Source organism: Salmo salar, chromosome 22, assembly GCF_965601325.2.
Source record: "Salmo salar chromosome 22, fSalSal1, whole genome shotgun sequence".
In the NCBI taxonomy this organism is placed as follows: Eukaryota; Metazoa; Chordata; class Actinopteri; order Salmoniformes; family Salmonidae; genus Salmo; species Salmo salar.
Window position 1 is genome coordinate 4,508,803 of NC_138312.1, and position 20,113 is coordinate 4,528,915.

At 40.9% G+C, this 20,113-nt stretch overlaps 1 protein-coding gene across 1 annotated transcript; it reads left to right on the plus strand.

Moving 5' to 3' along the window:
- The first annotated feature begins 622 nt into the window (after nucleotides 1-622).
- On the plus strand, nucleotides 623-20,062 carry nfs1 (NFS1 cysteine desulfurase). The gene is made up of 13 exons (XM_014165890.3): nucleotides 623-950; nucleotides 1,384-1,460; nucleotides 1,645-1,761; nucleotides 1,850-1,933; nucleotides 2,168-2,320; nucleotides 2,525-2,618; nucleotides 2,736-2,870; nucleotides 3,169-3,326; nucleotides 3,677-3,782; nucleotides 5,571-5,652; nucleotides 18,267-18,350; nucleotides 18,540-18,629; nucleotides 18,973-20,062. The coding sequence occupies exons 1-13, from the start codon at nucleotides 857-859 to the stop codon at nucleotides 19,034-19,036; spliced, it is 1,338 nt and encodes a 445-aa protein (XP_014021365.1). The 5' UTR covers nucleotides 623-856; the 3' UTR covers nucleotides 19,037-20,062.
- Nucleotides 20,063-20,113: the final 51 nt, after the last annotated feature.

The window sequence follows — 20,113 nt, forward strand, 5'->3', positions numbered from 1 at the left end:
AATGTTTTTGGGAAAGAACATTATTTGCATGCATCAGCTAGCTACCTTTTTTTTTTTTTTTCCAGCACTGTCCCAGAGTTTGGGGAAGTGTGTCTGAGCTCAAGCGCAGAAAGTGAGCAAGACAAAACTTTACCAGCATCATAACATACGTATCAGTGAATCGCAGTGACATATGAAATACGAGGGATAGTGTAATCTATGTGTAATAACTACGTAAAAACGTTATGAACGTGTTAAATTATGTCACGTGCAGTCATATTCCGGTCCTGATTGGTCAACAAGCTTATTTGAAACGTCAAACAGGGTTATTTGATGTGTATCTTTTTTTGACACGCAAAGACCTAAATGGCATTCCATAGTATGGAATGTGTTTACTCCTGCAAAAGTGATTGCTTTTCATATAAAGGCTTTATCTACCTTCCCAATGAAAATACGAACATATAGTTTATGGAAAAGAGATGTTGTATGTTTCTGGACGATGCACAATGCTGCCTTGTTGACAACATGACCAAGCGGTGCAGATTACTGTTCGATTTGAGAATGGCGCTCCTCCCTCGCCGCTTTTGCCCATTCCCGTCACTGGCCATACACCGGTGCACCGCGGCTCAGGTTAATAGAACTCCCTCGCTGCCATTTTGGCGATGTCTCACATGATGACTGTGTCGACAAGGATTTGACGCGTCTTAATAATAAACCAGCCTGTTAATCCAGTACATTGCTATACCTGGGTCGCACAAAACCAGGCAAACATAAAGATCTGCAAGTTTATTTTCCTCCCTGCGAATCCTGTTTGTCACTGGTGAAGGTTAGGTACAACTGTATAGCAAGGTAGGCAAAGCATTATCCTACTGTGAAGATGATGAGGAAGACTGTTACGACGAAGCTTCTGGGATCCATGCGAGGGTTCCCAAGCCACCGAATGAACTATGCTGTGAATGCTGTTGCGAGAGGTATTTTAGTTTCTGCGGCTTTTTTACACAATGTCTTATTAACTACTTATCATCTAGCTAGCTCACGAGCTAACGATACTCGTTCTGTGACGCAGCAAGTTAGTTAGATAATGCCGTGTTTAAAATAACTGGGAACTTTGGAAAAAACGAGCCCCCGACTAGGAAAAATCGATTTCAACGGTCATCCAACTCGGGAACTCTGGCCTCTTTTTAGAGTTCAGGTTTTCCGACTTGAAGATCGTATTTGTCCGATTTTCCAGTTTTGAATGTGACATCCCTGCTGTAACCAGTTCCCCAACTTTTATGCCGTCACATAACATCCGTGTGACAGGGTATTTCTGCCCTGAATGCATATGAGACGTTTTCCAATGAATTCACAGATCAATGTGTATGCTTTCTGGACCCAAATGACACTATTATGGTGTTTTTACAGAATTGATCAAAAGTAGGGAACTGGAGAAAGATGAGTTGCGACCTCTGTACATGGATTTTCAAGCAACAACACCAATGGTATGTGGCTCTTTAACGTTAGCTGCCAGCCTATAGCCTCTCCCACGATAATTATACCAAACTGGTGGCATGTCAAATCTGTAAAACATTGCATTGAAGCGAATTAATAAGATCTAATGCTATCTTTTTGAACTGCCACCAGCACAGAATCTTCAACTCAATATATTTTATCTCATGACTCTAGGATCCAAGAGTTCTGGATGCAATGCTTCCCTATCAAGTTAATTATTATGGTAACCCTCACTCCAGAACACATGCATATGGCTGGGAAAGTGAAAGTGCAATGGAAAAAGCTAGAAAGGTAATTAATTTACAATTAATTGAATAGCTGGTGCATCATGTCATTTGATGATAAGGCTAACATATCTTCATTTGATTTATCCTTACAGCAAGTGGCAGACCTGATTGCTGCAGATCCTCGTGAGATCGTGTTCACAAGTGGTGCCACTGAATCCAATAATATGTCAATCAAAGTAAGTCTCCCTTTTACCGCTTTAGTAGTCAGATTAACGGCAAGGATTTGGGAGGGTGAATAATACATGCCGAGAACTGCCAGCTGATGGAAAGATTAAGACATAAGAATGAGCTAAGGTCAGTCAACTGTTCTGCTGTGTAATTTATTTGTAAATGAGGATACATGCTAACAATTAAGAGGAAAAGGAACTGAGTGGTTGTTTTTGTTTCTTCATACAATGCATTCCTCCTAGGGTGTGGCCCGATTTTACAAATCCAAGAAGAAGCATGTGATCACCACTCAGACGGAGCATAAGTGTGTGCTGGACTCCTGTCGAGTCTTGGAGGCAGAGGGCTTTGACATAACCTATCTTCCCGTGAAGACTAATGGTTTGGTTGACCTACAGGCAAGCTCAATTGTTTGGTTGTTTTATCTAAATGTGGCAGACGTGCTATGTTTTATACAGCCCCATTGTATGAATCCACTCCACAATCTGCTCTTGTACCAAGAATAAGATAAATTGTTAAGTTCTCATGGCCTATTTCTTCAATACGTTTGCATGTCTTGAATACCTCACATGCTGATATAAAAATATTGCTATTTTTTACAGCTACTGGAGGAAACAATTCGTCAAGACACAAGTTTGGTGTCTGTGATGACTGTGAACAATGAGATTGGTGTGAGGCAGCCTGTCGAAGACATAGGTAACCTTTTTAGCCTAAATAGATTCAGAAGTATATCCACTATGAAATTGAGACATTTCGTTTTATCTTTGTTTTATCTATATTAATCCGCTATTATTTTCACACACACTTCTCCAGGTCGAATCTGCCGGTCAAGGAACGTGTTCTTCCACACTGATGCAGCTCAAGCTGTGGGAAAAATCCCCATCAATGTATCTGACTGGAAGGTAGACCTGATGTCCATCAGCGGGCACAAAATATATGGTCCCAAAGGTACATTGTTGAATATCAGATACTATCAGGGTTGGGGTCAATTCCATTTTAATTTAGGAACAACACTGAAATTCCTGTTTTCATCACTGAAAAGCAAGGAGAGAAAATGTAATTGGTATGTCGGTTTAATTCCTGAATTGATATGGAATTGACCCCAAGCCTGACTACTATATTGAGTGAACTCTTTTGTCCAGCCACATATTAAACTCCTTTAATTGTTGGTGTTTATGTAAGAACTGTGCAAGCAATTGAGTGACCTATAAATAATTACAAGTGAAGTATGTTTATGATTTGACAGGGGTCGGGGCACTGTATGTGCGGCGCCGGCCCCGGGTTCGAATGGAGCCACTGCAGAATGGTGGAGGCCAGGAGAGGGGGCTTCGCTCAGGGACAGTGCCCACTCCTCTGGCTGTGGGACTGGGAGCAGCCTGTGATATAGCCCAGCAGGAGCTAGAGGTAGACAACTCATTATTTACTGAAACAAACTTACACAGGATGTTGTTCATCAATGCTTGCTTCTGTTTGTTTTTACTGTTTTAAAAAATGTTTTACTTGAGCTCAAAAGACATCGGAAAAAACAGTCGGAATGTTGAGGCTTGCACAGCAAACTGATAATGTTCTTTTATCTGACCAATCCCCACTGGATTATATGAAAGGTTCCATCATATTTTTTGCTGCATGTTGTGTTGATGGGTAAATTAGAAGTGTTTACTGTAGTAGTAGTGTATTCTTTATAGTGAAAGAATAATTTCACATATTATTATTATTATTATTTTTGTTGCTTATTGATCTTCTCTCCTTTCCAGTATGATCACAGCCGGGTGTCCATGTTGGCAAACCGCCTTGTGCGCAAAATCATGTCAGAGATCCCTGATGTTGTGATGAATGGTGATCCAGAGCAAAGATACCCAGGTGAAGCGCAGAGCAAGGGATTTGTGGACAGAATAATAGACACAGGCATATAAGTGGGTGGAAGTGGAATTCATATTTTTCATAATAATCATTAGATGTAATTGGCTGGTAATCTGTTGAGGACAGACGTTAAGCTAGCGGAACCCCGTTCCGCCTGTGGAACCCCTAGCCAACAGCCAATGGCATCGCACGGCGCGAAATACAAAACCAACTAAAATACCACAATTCAATTTTCTCAAACAATCAACTATTTTACACCATTTTAAAGATAACTCTCGTTAATCTAACCACATTGTCCGATTTCAAAAAGGCTTTACAGCGAAAGCAAAACATTAGATTATGTTAGGAGAGTACATAGACACAAATAATCACACAGCCATTTTCCAAGCAAGCATATATGTCACATAAACCCAAACCACAGCTAAATGCAGCACTAACCTTTCATGGTCTTCATCAGATGACACTCCTAGGACATTATGTTATACAATACATGCATGTTTTGTTCAATCAAGTTCATATTTATATCAAAAACCAGCTTTTGACATTAGCATGTGATGTTCAGAACTAGCATACCCACCGAAAACTTCCGGTGAATTTACTAAATTACTCATGATAAACGTTGACAAAATACATAATTATTTTAAGAATTATAGATACAGAACTCCTTTATGCAATCGCTATGTCCGATTTTAAAATAGCTTTTCGGCAAAAGCGCATTTTGCAATATTCTGAGTACATAGCTCGGCCATCACGGATAGCTATTTTGACATCTGCCAACTTCGGGGTCACCTAAACTCAGAATTACTATTAGAAAAATTTGATTACCTTTGCTGTTCTTCGTCAGAATGCACTCCCAGGACTTCTACTTCAACAACAAATGTTGTTTTGGTTCCAAATAATCCATAGTTATATCCAAATACCTCCGTTTTGTGTGTGCGTTCAGGTCACTATCCGAAGGGTAACGCGCGAGTGCATTTCATGACAAAAAAATTCAAAATATTCCATTACCGAACTTAGAAGCATGTCAAACGCTGTTTAAAATCGATTTTTATGCTATTTTTCTCGTAAAATAGTGATAATATTCCAACCGGGCAACGTTGTATTCATTCAAAGGCTGAAAGAAAAAAAATTGAGAAGTCTCGTGAACGTGCATCTCAGTCTCACTGTCCCCAGGCTGACCACTTACAAACTCTGCTGCGGTACTTTGTCCAGAGACAGCAGACACCCCATTCCACTTTGTGGCGGCTTTAGAGAGCCAATGGAAGCCTTAGAAAGTGTCACGTTAGATACAGATGCTGTATTTTCGATAGAGATGCAACAGAAGGACAACAAATTGTCAGACAGGGCACTTCCTGTATGGAATCTTCTCAGGTTTTGGCCTGCCATATATATGAGTTCTGTTATACTCACAGATGCCATTCAAACAGTTTTAGAAACTTTAGAGTGTTTTCTATCCAAATCTACTAATTATATGCATATTCTAGCTTCTGGGCAGGAGTAGTGACCAGATTAAATTGGGTATGTTTTTTATCCGGCTGTGAAATTACTGCCCCCTATCCCAAAGAAGTTAAATAAGTCCCTTTATACCTTATGAGTTGTGTATGAGTTAAATCAAGTACTGTGCTGTACATTATCATAATCACATTAGAGCAATAGTATTTTGCATATGCCTACAGATGAAGTGAAACACATAAGTTTGTGGATTGTACATTAGTCAGTTGATGAATCGGTGAAGAATTCCTTAAATGTTGATGCTCTATTATTAACTTGAATCTTTGTCTGACACAGGATGCATTAATTTGTCCTTTGCCTACGTGGAGGGAGAGAGTCTGTTGATGGCCCTGAAGGATGTTGCTCTATCATCTGGCAGGTCAGTAGCAAATAAAGAGTTATTAGATGCTTTTATTTATATACAGTACCAGTCAAAAGTTCGGACACCTACTCATTCTAGTGTTTTTCTTTATTTTTACCATTTTCTACATTGTAGAATAATAGTGAAGACATCAAAACTATGAAATAACACACATGGAATCATGTAGTCACCAAAAGTGTTAAACAAAACAAAATATATTTGAGATTCCTCAAAGTAGCCACCATTTGCCTTGATGACAGCTTTGTACACTCTTGGCATTCTCTCAACCAGCTTCATGAGGAAGCCGGAATGCATTTCGATTAACAGGTGTGCCTTGTTAGTTTGTGGAATTCCTTTCCTTAATGCGTTTGAGCCAATCAGTTGTGTTGTGATAAGGTAGGGGTGGTATACAGATGATAGTCCTATTTGGTAAAATACCAAGTCCATATTATGGCAAGAACAGCTCAAATAAGCAAAGAGAAACGACAGTCCATCATTACTTTAAGACATGAAGGTCAGTCTATCTGGAAAATGTATCCTGAAGAGAGGATAAGTTCATTAGAGTTACCAGCCTCTGAAATTGCAGCCCAAATAAATGCTTCACAGAGTTCAAGTAACAGACACATCTCAACATCAACTGTTCAGAGGTGACTGCGTGAATCAGGCCTTAATGGTCGAATTGCTGCAAAGAAACCACTACTAAAGGACACCAATAAGAAGAGACTTGCTTGGGCCAAGAATACACGAGCAATGGACATTAGATAGGTGGAAATCTGTCCTTTTGGTCTGAGTCCAAGTTTGAGATTTTTGGTTCCAACCACCGTGTCTTTGTGAGATGCAGAGTAGGTGAATGGATGATCTCCGCATGTGTGGTTCCCACCATGAAGCATGGAGGATGAGGTATGATGACACTTAACCAGCATGACTACCACAGCATTCTGCAGTGATACGCCGTCTCATCTGGTGGGACTATCAATTTTTTAAATATATATATATATATATATATATATATATATATATATATATATATATATATTTGTTTTTTTTAAATATCACACACACACACTTGAAGTCGGAAGTTTACATAAACTAGTTTTAATGACTCCAACCTAAGTGTTTCAACCACTCCACAAATTTCTTGTTAACAAACTATAGTTTTGGCAAGTCAGTTAGGACATCTACTTTGTGCATGACACAAGTAATTTTTCCAACAATTGTTTACAGACAGATTATTTTACTTGTAATTCACTGTATCACAATTCCAGCGGGTCAGATGTTTACATACACTTAGTTGACTGTGCCTTTAAACAGAAAATGATGTCATGGCTTTAGAAGCTTCTGATAGGCTAATTGACGTCATTTGAGTCAATTGGAGGTGTACCTGTGGATGTATTTCAAGGCCTGCCTTCAAACTTGATGCCTTTATGCCTGACGTCATGAGAAAATCAAAAGAAATCAGCCAAGACCTCAGAAAAAATATTAAAGAGCTCCACAAGTCTGGTTCACCCTTGGGAGCAATTTCCAAACGCCTGAAGGTACCATGTTCACCTGTACATACAATAGTACGCAAGTATAAACACCATGGGACCACGCAGCCGTCATACCACTCAGGAAGGAGACGCATTATGTCCCCTAGAGATAAATGTACTTTGGTGCGAGAAGTGCAGATCAATCCCAGAACAACAGCAAAGGACCTGGTGAAGATGCTGGAGGAAACAGGTACAAAAGTATCTATATCCACAGTAAAATGAGTCCTATATCGACATAACCTTAAAGGCCGCTCAGCAAGGAAGAACAAAGCCAGACTACGGTTTGCAACTGCACATGGGGACAAAGATTGTGCTTTTTGGAGAAATGTCTTTTGGTCTGATGAAACAAAAATAGAACTGTTTGGCCATAATGACCACTGTTATGTTTGGCGGAAAAAGGGGGAGGCTTTCAAGCGGAAGAACACCATCCCAACCATGAAGCACGGGGGTGGCAGCATCATGGTGTGGGGGTGCTTTGCTGCAGGAGGGACTGGAGCACTTCACAAAATAGATGGCTTCATGAGGAAGGAAAATTATGTGGATATATTAAAGCAACATCTCAAGACATCAGTCAGGAAGTTAAAGCTTGGTCGTAAATGGGTCTTCCAAATGGAGAATGACCCCAAGCATACTTCCAAAGTTGTGACAAAATGGCCAAAGGACAACAAAGTCAAGGTATTGGAGTGGCCATCATAAAGCCCTGACCTCAATACTATAGACAATGTTACACCAGCTCTGTCAGGAGGAATGGGCCAAAATTCATATATACACTGCTCAAAAAAAATAAAGGGAACACTTAAACAACACAATGTAACTCCAAGTCAATCACACTTCTGTGAAATCAAACTGTCCACTTAGGAAGCAACACTGATTGACAATAAATGTCACATGCTGTTGTGCAAATGGAATAGACAACAGGTGGAAATTATAGGCAATTAGCAAGACACCCCCAATAAAGGAGTGGTTCTACAGGTGGTGAACACAGACCACTTCTCAGTTCCTATGCTTCCTGGCTGATGTTTTGGTCACTTGAATGCTGGCGGTGCTTTTACTCTAGTGGTAGCATGAGACGGAGTCTACAACCCACACAAGTGGCTCAGGTAGTGCAGCTCATCCAGGATGGCACATCAATGCGAGCTGTGGCATGAAGGTTTGCTGTGTCTGTCAGCGTAGCGTCCAGAGCATGGAGGCGCTACCAGGAGACAGGCCAGTACATCAGGAGACGTGGAGGAGGCCGTTAGGAGGGCAACAACCCAGCAGCAGGACCGCTACCTCCACCTTTGTGCAAGGAGGAGCACTGCCAGAGCCCTGCAAAATGACCTCCAGCAGGCCACAAATGTGCATGTGTCTGCTCAAACGGTCAGAAACAGACTCCATGAGGGTGGTATGAGGGCCCGACGTCCACAGGTGGGGGTTGTGCTTACAGCCCAACACTGTGCAGGACGTTTGGCATTTGCCAGAGAACACCAAGATTGGCAAATTCGCCACTGGCGCCCTGTGCTCTTCACAGATGAAAGCAGGTTCACACTTGAGCACGTGATAGACGTGACAGGGTCTGGAGACTCCGCTGAGAACGCTCTGCTGCCTGCAACATCCTCCAGCATGACCGGTTTGGCGGTGGGTCAGTCATGGTGTGGGCTGGCATTTCTTTGGGGGGCCGCACAGCACTCCATGTGCTCGCCAGAGGTAGCCTGACTGCCATTAGGTACCGAGATGAGATCCTCAGACCCCTTGTGAGACCATATGCTGGTGCGGTTGGCCCTGGGTTCCTCCTAATGCAAGACAATGCTAGACCTCGTGTGGCTGGAGTGTGTCAGCAGTTCCTGCAAGAGGAAGGCATTGATGCTATGGACTGGCCCGCCCGTTCCCCAGACCTGAGTCCAATTGAGCACATCTGGGACATCATGTCTCGCTCCATCCACCAACGCCACGTTGCACCACAGACTGTCCAGGAGTTGGCGGATGCTTTAGTCCAGGTCTGGGAGGAGATCCCTCAGGAGGCTATCCGCCACCTCATCAGGAGCATGCCCAGGCGTTGTAGGGAGGTCATACAGGCACGTGGAGGCCACACACACTACTGAGCCTCATTTTGACTTGTTTTAAGGACATTACATCAAAGTTGGATCAGCCTGTAGTGTGGTTTTCCACTTTAATTTTGAGTGTGACTCCAAATCCAGACCTCCATGGGTTGATAAATTGGATTATCATTGATTTATTTTTGTGTGATTTTGTCAGCACATTCAACTATGTAAAGAAAAAAGTATTTAATAAGATTATTTCATTCATTCAGATCTAGGATGTGTTATTTTAGTGTTCCCTTTATTTTTTTGAGCAGTGTATATATATATATGTGTGTGTGTGTGTGTGTGTGTGTGTGTCCATACACATGCATATATTTATTAAGAGATGAAACGGTATGAAAATTTCATATCACGATTAGTGACCAAAATTAACACTTATCAGTATTATAGCGGTATTATTAAAATGTGCTGGAAATGTTCAAAATGTACTGATACACACACACACACACACTGAAATCATTTCACCAAGTTATATTGAAAGCCAACAAACAACAAATAAAATTAGCAGCACTATGCACTTTGCATAAACATTAAAGATGGCACCATGTGGTCATGAGTAAAGTTTCCCTCGTGCATGTTTTAATGAACACAACCTTAAGTAAATCAAATTTGCATATTAAAGCAACAAGTAAAGCAATGTGCAAGTAAGAACAATACAACTATGTAAACAAATCCAATGTGCAGGTGTTGCCATTAAAATAACACTATGTAAAGAAATCAAATGAACAGCACTGATTGTATGTCCGTTCTCTCCTTCATGAGGAAATAAGGTGCTGCTGGCCTAACATCCTGTATGTATGCATCTTTTGTTCACTTGAGATTGCAAATTAAATATGCTGACATTTTTACATTTCAATGTAATATGAAAGGGCTGCAGTGAGGTCTTGAGCATTTTTTGATGTGGGTGCATAAGCGGCCTGCCTTTTTTAAATGCTTGCTTGAGTTCCTGTTTCACAACTGTAGATGAGGAGGGACCAGTAGCATCACTGGGTTTGCTTGCTGCACGCCCACTCTGTGAACAAGCGAATAACAAATTTGTTATTGGTGTTTTATTATTCGCTTACCCACCCACCAACACAGTCTATCTTCTGTGTTGCATTCGAGTATATGCTATGACCCCATGCACAATTTACATAAATAAAAATGAGTCTTAAGACAGTGATAGTAATTGCAATGAGCCCAACAATTGACATACATTCAGGAGTCTTGTAAAGGAGTCTATAGTGTTTCTCCTGTTGGAATACTTTTACAACCAAGTCGATGACTTACGGATTTTAAATGAACAAAATATGTTGGTTGGGTGATTAAACTACATAACGTGTTATCGTGTGCAATGGGCCAATAGAGTCCTCAGACACACGACGCATACAGCAGCAGAACAACGTGTAGTGTTTTTACAAGAGTAGGTAACACTGAAAGCTTCAGTTTACATTATTGACAAGCTATTATCAAGTTAAATAGACAAACCATGACATTTTCCCCCCATTCCGAAGTCCCCACATCACGCATTGAGCTAAAAGTTAACTTACCTTGCGTTCGCTATAAAGTAGTGGGTGGTGGTCACAAACATGACTCGAGATTTGAAGTGTTGCCCCCTTTCACAGCATTTTCTTTTTGTTGCTTGTTCTGCAGACAAGGTGACCATCTTCAATTAAGTTTCCCTCTGCACTAATGTAAAACCCAAAATACGACCACACTTCAGATTTGGTCCTCTAAGAAGGCTGAAAAATCTCCCGAGCGCTGTCACTGCCTTCCGCCATGTTTTCACACAAAACAAAACCCATGTTGCATGCTGTGCCGGCGTCAGACTGTTGCTAACTTTGGTTGATGCTGGACAGTATTTACAGTGAGTTTTTCAAACCGTGGTAATCAAACACAGTTTTAATGATAATAAAAATTCAGTTGTAATACTAACCTTCTGGAATTGTATCGTGAAACCGGTAATCATTTCATCCCTCATATATATATATATATATATATATATATATACACACAGTGAGGACAAAAAGTATTTGATCCCCTGCTGATTTTGTACGTTTGCCCACTGACAAAGAAATGATCCGTCTATAATTTTAATGGTAGGTTTATTTGAACAGTGAGAGACAGAATAACAACAAAAAAATCCAGAAAAACACATGTCAAAAATGATTTGGATTTTAATGAGGGAAATAAGTATTTGACCCCTCTGCAAAACATGACTTAGTACTTGGTGGCAAAACCCTTGTTTGCAATCAGAGGTCAGACGTTTCTTGTAGTTGGCCACCAGGTTTGCACACATCTCAGGAGGGATTTTGTCCCACTCCTCTTTGCAGATCTTCTCCAAGTCATTAAGGTTTCGAGGCTGATGTTTGGCAACTCGAACCTTCAGCTCCCTCCACAGATGTTCTATGGGACTAAGGTCTGGAGACTGGCTAGGCCACTCCAGGACCTTAATGTGCTTCTTCTTGAGCCACTCCTTTGTTGCCTTGGCCGTGTGTTTTGGGTCATTGTCATGCTGGAATACCCATCCACGACCCATTTTCAATGCCCTGGCTGAGGGAAGGAGGTTCTCACCCAAGATTTGATCGTACGTGGCCCCGTCCATCGTCCCTTTGATGTGGTGAAGTTGTCCTGTCCCCTTAGCAGAAACACCCCCAAAGCATAATGTTTCCACCTCCATGTTTGACGGTGGGGATGGTGTTCTTGGGGTCATAGGCAGCATTCCTCCTCCTCCAAACACGGCGAGTTGAGTTGATGCCAAAGAGCTCCATTTTGGTCTCATCTGACCACAACACTTTCACCCAGATGTCCTCTAAATCATTCAGATGTTCATTGGCAAACTTCAGACGGGCATGTATATGTGCTTTCTTGAGCAGGGGGACCTTGCGGGCGCTGCACGATTTCAGTCCTTCACGGCATAGTGTGTAACCAACTGTTTTCTTGGTGACTATGGTCCCAGCTGCCTTGAGATCATTGACAAGATCCTCCCGTGTAGTTCTGGGCTGATTCCTCACCGTTCTCATGATCATTGCAACTACACGAGGTGAGATCTTGCATGGAGCCCCAGGCCGAGGGAGATTGACAGTTCTTTTGTGTTTCTTCCATTTGCGAATAATCGCACCAACTGTTGTCACCTTCTCACCAAGCTGCTTGGCGATGGTTTTGTAGCCCATTCCAGCCTTGTGTAGGTCTACAATCTTGTCCCTGACATCCTTGGAGAGCTCTTTGGTGTTGGTCATGTTGGAGAGTTTGGAATCTGATTGATTGATTGCTTCTGTGGACATGTATTTTACACAGGTAACAAACTGAGATTAGGAGCACTCCCTTTAAAAGTGTGCTCCTAATCTCAGCTCGTTACCTGTGTAAAAGACACCTGGGAGCCAGAAATCTTTCTGATTGAGAGGGGGTCAAATACTTATTTCCCTCATTAAAATGCAAATCAATATATAACATTATTGACATGAGTTTTTCTGGATTTTTTTGTTATTCTGTCTCTCACTGTTCAAATAAACCTACCATTAAAATTATAGACTGATCATTTCTTTGTCAGTGGGCAAACGTACAAAATCAGCAGGGGATCAAATACTTTTCCCTCACTGTACATACACAGTACCAGTCAAAAGTTGACACACCTACTAATTCAAGGGTTTCTTTATTTTTACTATTTTCTACATTGTAGAATAAGTGAATAAGTGAAGATATCAACTATGAAATAACACATGGAATCATGAAGTAACCAAAAGTGTTAAACAAATCAAAATATTTTGAGATGCTTCAAAGTAGGCACCCTTTGCCTCTGACAGTTTTGCACACTTTTGGTCTTCTCTCAACCAGCTTCACCTGGAATGCTTTTCCAACAGTCCTGATGGAGGTCCCACATATGCTGAGCACTTGCTGGCTGCTTTTCCTTCACTCTGCGGTCTAACTCATCCCAAACCATCTCAATTGGGTTGAGGTTAGGTGATTGTGGATGCCAGGTCATCTCATGCAGCACTCCATCACTCTCCTCCTTGGTAAAATAGCCCTTACCCAGCCTGGAGGTGTGTTGGGTAATTTTTCCTGTTGAAAAACAAATGATAGTCTCACTAAGCGCAAACCAGATGGGATGGCGTATCGCTGCAGAATGTGGTGGTAGCCCTGCAGGTTGTGTTCCTTGAATTCTAAATAAATCACTGACCAGCAAAGCGCCATCACACAACCTCCTCCATGCTTCACGGTGGGGACCACACTTCCGGAGATAATCCGGTCACCCACTCTGCATCTCAGAAAGACATGGCAGTTTGAACAAAAAATCTCAAATTTGGATTCATCCGGCCAAAGGACAGATTTCCACCGATCTAATGTCCATTGCTCGTGTTTCTTGGCCCCATCAAGTCTCTTCTTCTTATTGGTGTCATTTTAGGAGTTAGTGGTTTCTTTGCAGCAATTAGACCACGAATGCCTGACTCATGCAGTCTCCTCTGAACAGTTGATGTTGATGTCTGTTATTTGAACTCTGAAGCGTTTATTTTGGCTGCAATTTGGCTGGTAACTCTAATGAACTTATCCTCTGCAGCATCGGTAACTCTGGGTCTTCCTTTATTGCGGCGGTCCTCATGAGCCAGTTTCATAACGCTTGATGGTTTTTGCGACTGCACTTGAAGAACTTTCAAAGTTCTTGAAATGAAATGTATTGACTGACCTTCATGTCAGTAATGATGGACTGTTGTTTCTCTTTGCTTATTTGAGCTGTTCTTGCCATAATATGGACTTGGTCTTTTACCAAATAGGGCTATCTTCGGTATATCACAACCGATTAGCTCAAATGCATTAAAGAAAGAAATTCCACAAATTAACTTTTTGCAAGGCACACCTGTCAATTGAAATGCATTACAGGTGACTAGCTCATGAAGCTGATTGAGAGAATACCAAGTGTGCAAAGTTGTCAAAGGCAAAGGGTGGCTACTTTAAAGAATCTCAAATATATTTTGATTTGTTTAAAACTTTCTTGGTTATTCCATGATTCCATGTGTTATTTCATAGTTTTGATGATTATTCTACAATGTAGAAAATAGTAAAAATAAAGAAATCATGGAATGAGTAGGTGTCCAAACTTTTGACTGGTACTGTGTATATACACTACCGTTCAAAAGTTTGAGGTCACATGTCCATGTTTTTGAAAGAAAAGCACTTTGTCCATAAAAAAAAATAGATCAGAAATACAGTGTGGACATTGTTAATGTTGTAAATGACTTGTAGCTGGAAACTGCAAATTTATAGAATATCTACATAGGCGTACAGAGGCCCATGATCAGCAACCATCACTCCTGTGTTCCAATGTCACGTTGTGTTAGCTAATCCAAGTTTTATCATTTTAAAAGGCTATTTGATCATTAGAAAACCATTTTGCAATAAAGTTAGCACAGCTGAAAACTGTTGTCCTGATTTAAAGAAGCAATAAAACTGGCCTTCTTTAGACTACTTGAGTATCTGGAGCATCAGCATTAGGGCATTCGATTACAGCTCAAAATAGCCAGAAACAAAGACTTTCTTCTGAAAAACTCTATTCCATGCAAGAAATTGCCAAGAAACTGAAGATCTCGTACAATGCTTAAATAGTACCCACAAAACACCAGTCTCAACGTCAACAGTGAAGAGGCAACTCCAGAAAGCTGGCATTCTAGGCAGAGTTGCAAAGAGAGAGCCATATCTCAGACTGGCCAATAAAAGAAAAGATTAAGATGGGCAAAAAAAACACACTGGACTAGAGGTCGACCGATTAATCGGAATCGCCGATTTAATTGGGGCCGATTTCAAGTTTTCATAACAATCGGAAATCTGTATTTTTGGATGCCGATTTGGCCGAATTTTTTTTATTATCATTTAAAAAAAAATATATATATATATTATAATATATATTTTTTTTATTATTACTTTTTTTTTTTTTAGACCTTTATTTAACTAGGCAACCTTGCGGTTAACTAGTCCAATGCTCTAACCACCTGCTTTACATTGCACTCCACGAGGTTACGCGAATGCAGTAACAAGCTAAAATAAGTTGCTAGCTAGCATTAAACTTTATCTTATAAAAAACAATCAATCAATCATAATCACTAGTTAATTACATATGGTTGATGATATTACTAGTTTATCTAGCCTGTCCTGCGTTGCATATAATCGCTTAGGTACACGTTGCTACAACCATAAACATCAATGCCTTTCTTAAAATCAATACACAAGTATATACACTGCTCAAAAAAATAAAGGGAACACTTAAATAACACATCCTAGATCTGAATGAATTAAATAAGTTCAATGTGCTGACAACAAAATTACACAAAAATAATCAATGGAGATCCAATTTATCAACCCATGGAGGTCTGGATTTGGAGTCGCACTCAAAATTAAAGTGGAAAACCACACTACAGGCTGATCCAACTTTGTAATGTCCTTAAAACAAGTCAAAATGAGGCTCAGTAGTGTGTGTGGCCTCCACGTGCCTGTATGACCTCCCTACAATGCCTGGGCATGCTCCTGATGAGGTGGTGGATGGTCTCCTGAGGGATCTCTTCCCAGACCTGGACTAAAGCATCTGCCAACTCCTGGACAGTCTGTGGTGCAACGTGGTGTTGGTGGATGGAGCGAGACATGATATCCCAGATGTGCTCAATTGGATTCAGGTCTGGGGAACGGGCGGGCCAGTCCATAGCATCAATGCCTTCCTCTTGCAGGAACTGCTGACACACTCCAGCCACATGAGGTCTAGCATTGTCTTGAATTAGGAGGAACCGCACCAGCATATGGTCTCACAAGGGGTCTGAGGATCTCATCTCGGTACCTAATGGCAGTCAGGCTACCTCTGGCGAGCACATGGAGGGCTGTGCGGCCCCCCAAAGAAATGCCACCCCACAACTGACCCACCGCCAAACCGGTCATGCTGGAGGATGTTGCAGGCAGCAGAACGTTCTCCACGGCATCTCCAGACTCTGTCACATTTGCTCAGTGTGAACCTGCTTTCATCTGTGAAGAGCACAGGGCGCCAGTGGCGAATTTGCCAATCTTGGTGTTCTCTGGTAAATGCCAAACGTCCTGCACGGTGTTGGGCTGTAAGCACAACCCCCACCTGTGGACGTCGGGCCCTCATACCACCCTCATGGAGTCTGTTTCTGACCGTTTGAGCAGACACATGCATATTTGTGGCCTGCTGGAGGTCATTTTGCAGGGCTCTGGCAGTGCTCCTCCTGCTCCTCCTTGCACAAAGGCGGAGGTAGCGGTCCTGCTGCTGGGTTGTTGCCCTCCTACGGCCTCCTCCACGTCTTCTGATGTACTGGCCTGTCGCCTTGTAGCGCCTCCATGCTCTGGACACTACGCTGACAGACACAGCAAACCTTCTTGCCACAGCTCGCATTGATGTGCCATCCTGGATGAGCTGCACTACCTGAGCCACTTGTGTGGGTTGTAGACTCCGTCTCATGCTACCACTAGAGTGAAAGCACCGCCAGCATTCAAAAGTGACCAAAACATCAGCCAGGAAGCATAGGAACTGAGAAGTGGTCTGTGGTCACCACCTGCAGAACCACTCCTTTATTGAGGGTGTCTTGCTAATTGGCTATAATTTCCACCTGTTGTCTATTCCATTTGCACAACAGCATGTGAAATTCATTGTCAATCAGTGTTGCTTCCTAAGTGGACAGTTTGATTTCACAGAACTTGGAGTTACATTGTGTTGTTTTAAGTGTTCCCTTTATTTTTTTGATCAGTGTATTTTTAAACCTGCATATTTAGTTAATATTGCCTGCTAACATGAATTTCTTTTAACTAGGGAAAATGTGTCACTTCTCTTGCAAACAGAGTCAGGGTATATGCAGCCGTTTGGGCCGCCTGGCTCGTTGCGAACTGTGAAGACTATTTCTTCCTAACAAATACAGCCTACTTCGCCAAACGGCAATGATTTAACAAAAGCGCATTTGCGAAAAAAGCACAATCGTAACAAGTTAATGGTGTTGTACCTAACCATAAACATCAATGCCTTTCTTAAAATCAATACACAGAAGTATATATTTTTAAACCTGCATATTTGGCTAAAAGGAAATCCAGGTTAGCAGGCAATATTAACCAGGTGAAATTGTGTCATTTTGCGTTCATTGCACGCAGTCAGGGTATATGCAACACTTTGGGTGATTTGTCAGAATTTTACATAATTATGACATAACACTGAAGGTTGTGCAATGTAACAGGAATAATGTTTTGTTTTTGAGATGATAGTTTCCGGATCCGACCATATTAATGACCTAAGGCTCGTGTTTCTGTGTGTTATTATGTTATAATTAAGTCTATGATATGATAGAGCAGTCTGACTGAGCGATGGTAGGCAGCAGCATGCTCGTAAGCATTCATTCAAAATAGCACTTTTGTGCGTTTTGCCAGCAGCCCTTCGCAATGCATTGCGCTGTTTATGACTTCAAGCCTATCAACTCCCAAGGTTAGGCTGGTGTAACCCATGTGAAATGGCTAGCTAGTTAGCCGGGTGCGTGCTAATAGCGTTTCAAACGTCACTCGCTCTGATTATTGGAGGAGTAGTTTCCCTTGCTCTACATGGGTAACGCTGCTTGGAGGGTGGCTGTTGTCGATGTGTTCCTGGTTCGAGCCCAGGTAGGAGCGAGGAGAGGGACGGAAGCTATACTGTTACACTGGCAATACTAAAGTGCCTATAAGAACATCCAATTGTCAAAGGTATATGAAATACAAATCGTATAGAGAGAAATAGTCCTATAATAACTACAACCTAAAACTTCTTACCTGGGAATATTGAAGACACATGTTAAAAGGAACCACCAGCTTTCATATGTTCTCATGTTCTGAGCAAGGAACTTAAACGTTAGCTTTTTTACATGGCACATATTGCACTTTTACTTCTCCAACACTTTGTTTTTGCATTATTTAAATCAAATTAAACATGTTTCATTATTTATTTGAGGCTCAATTGATTTTATTAATGTATTATATTAAGTTAAGTTGGATCCACATGAAAATACTGTACGTTGATGATGCTATCTTCCTGCAGTGCCTGCACTTCTGCTTCATTGGAGCCTTCATATGTCTTGAGAGCTATTGGAACAGATGAGGACCTTGCCCACTCCTCAATCAGGTGAGTAACGGTTAGGAACACAACTCAAGAAGCTCAAATGGATGGTCATGGGATTTGAAATATTTAAATGTTCCTTTTTATATTTCCTAATTACAGAAGAGCAGGGTCAAGAATAACATGTTGCAGCTGAATGGTATTATTTTGGTGTTTTACCTAGTCTGTTTTTGTTGTTACTCCAAATACCTGAAGATTTGGAATCGGACGATTTAGCACAGAGGCAGAAGTGGACTACACAGCGGACAAGTGCATTCAGCAGGTCAAACGCCTGAGAGAGATGAGGTGAGAGAAAAAGAGTAGAATAGCATACATACAGTGGATTACCAGACACAGATTAAGACTAGTCCTGGACTACAAATCAAGATTAATGGAGAATCTCCATTGAACGTGCTTTTTAGTCCAGGACTAGGCTTAATCTGTGTCTAGGAAACCACCGCAAAATGTACATGCTGAATGTCACTTAACTAGAAATTTACTGGTGGAAAGAAATTGTAATATTTTTTGTACACATAGTGTTGATGATCTAATTAAATACTTTATAATATATAGCCTTTTAATTTGCAATATTAGCAATGCACTCATAGGTTAATATATTCATTGTTGTCCATCTTCTTTTTCTCTTCAGCCCCTTGTGGGAGATGGTGCAAGAAGGAATTGATCTGAAGAGCATCAAATGGACGCAGCACTAAAGAAAGCCTTCAGGAAACATACCTAAGAGCATTGTGAATAGTAAACTTGTTTAGTTTGCTGCATACTATGCCACTCCTGTGATGACTAGTAATTAGTTATACTGTCAAGAAACACGCACAACTTCCTGACTTACTTTAGTGTAGGCTTATGACTAGATTTTGTATTTGCAGACCTGAATAATTTGTTCCTTTGTATTTTACAAAGTATTATTATTATTATTATTATTGATGCATATATTCTGCTCTTAAGTAGTTAGAAAAGTTTGTATTCATACGCACATCCTTAAATGTAGGTGCTGGGCTAATAAAGAAACCTTATAAAGAACAGAAAGTCCCTTAAAGCATTGAATTGGGAGCATAAATTTGTGTGCATGCCTTCCTGTTCTTTACAAGTGCTCTTAAGTAGTTAACAAAATTTATCAGCTGCTTTGAACATGGGATTTCATGACTGAGAGCAAGTTACAAAATGGTTAATTCATGTAGCATGTGCTACATTCCATTTAGTTCATGGATAAGTCATTATACGTTGACAACACACAGCATGCTAACAAGGTTAAAGTCAACAGTACAGATTTCATGTCACTAAATGAGGAAATTGATCAAATATTTCCCTCATCTCAATTTGTGAATTTGAATGCCAATCTTGTGGGTTAATAGTCTTCCAATAATGGAAATTCTCCCCAGTTGGTTTGTATAGTCTCTGGCAAAATGTGCATTGTTTGTATGAATCTTGCATGTTATCATTTAAACTGATTTGAATATTTATTGTGAGGGAAGTATGCACACCAATTTACATGGCCAGCTGTTTTATGACATCAGTATAATCTACCACCACCGTGACTGAACATTTACAGCGCTTGTTGTTTCTGCTTTGTACATGCAGCAGATAGCACAGCAGACTCATTACTCTTCCCAAAATGTCTTTCCATAATGTCCAACAGCAATCTAATCTCACATAATGTATACATACATGCATATGTTTGTAGCTAGCGCTCCAATAAACATTTGACTCGGCCTGACCCTGAATTGTGTTATGTTGCTTCTTAAATTATTCTACACATGCTCTGATTGAATTAT

Bases quoted from the DNA above. Each gene is read 5' to 3' on its own strand.
- nfs1 (XM_014165890.3), top strand. From the start codon at position 857: ATGATGAGGAAGACTGTTACGACGAAGCTTCTGGGATCCATGCGAGGG. The intron at 3,327-3,676 runs GTAGACAACTCA...TCTCCTTTCCAG, and splicing joins TAGCCCAGCAGGAGCTAGAG to TATGATCACAGCCGGGTGTC. The intron at 3,783-5,570 runs GTGAAGCGCAGA...TGTCTGACACAG, and splicing joins TCCAGAGCAAAGATACCCAG to GATGCATTAATTTGTCCTTT.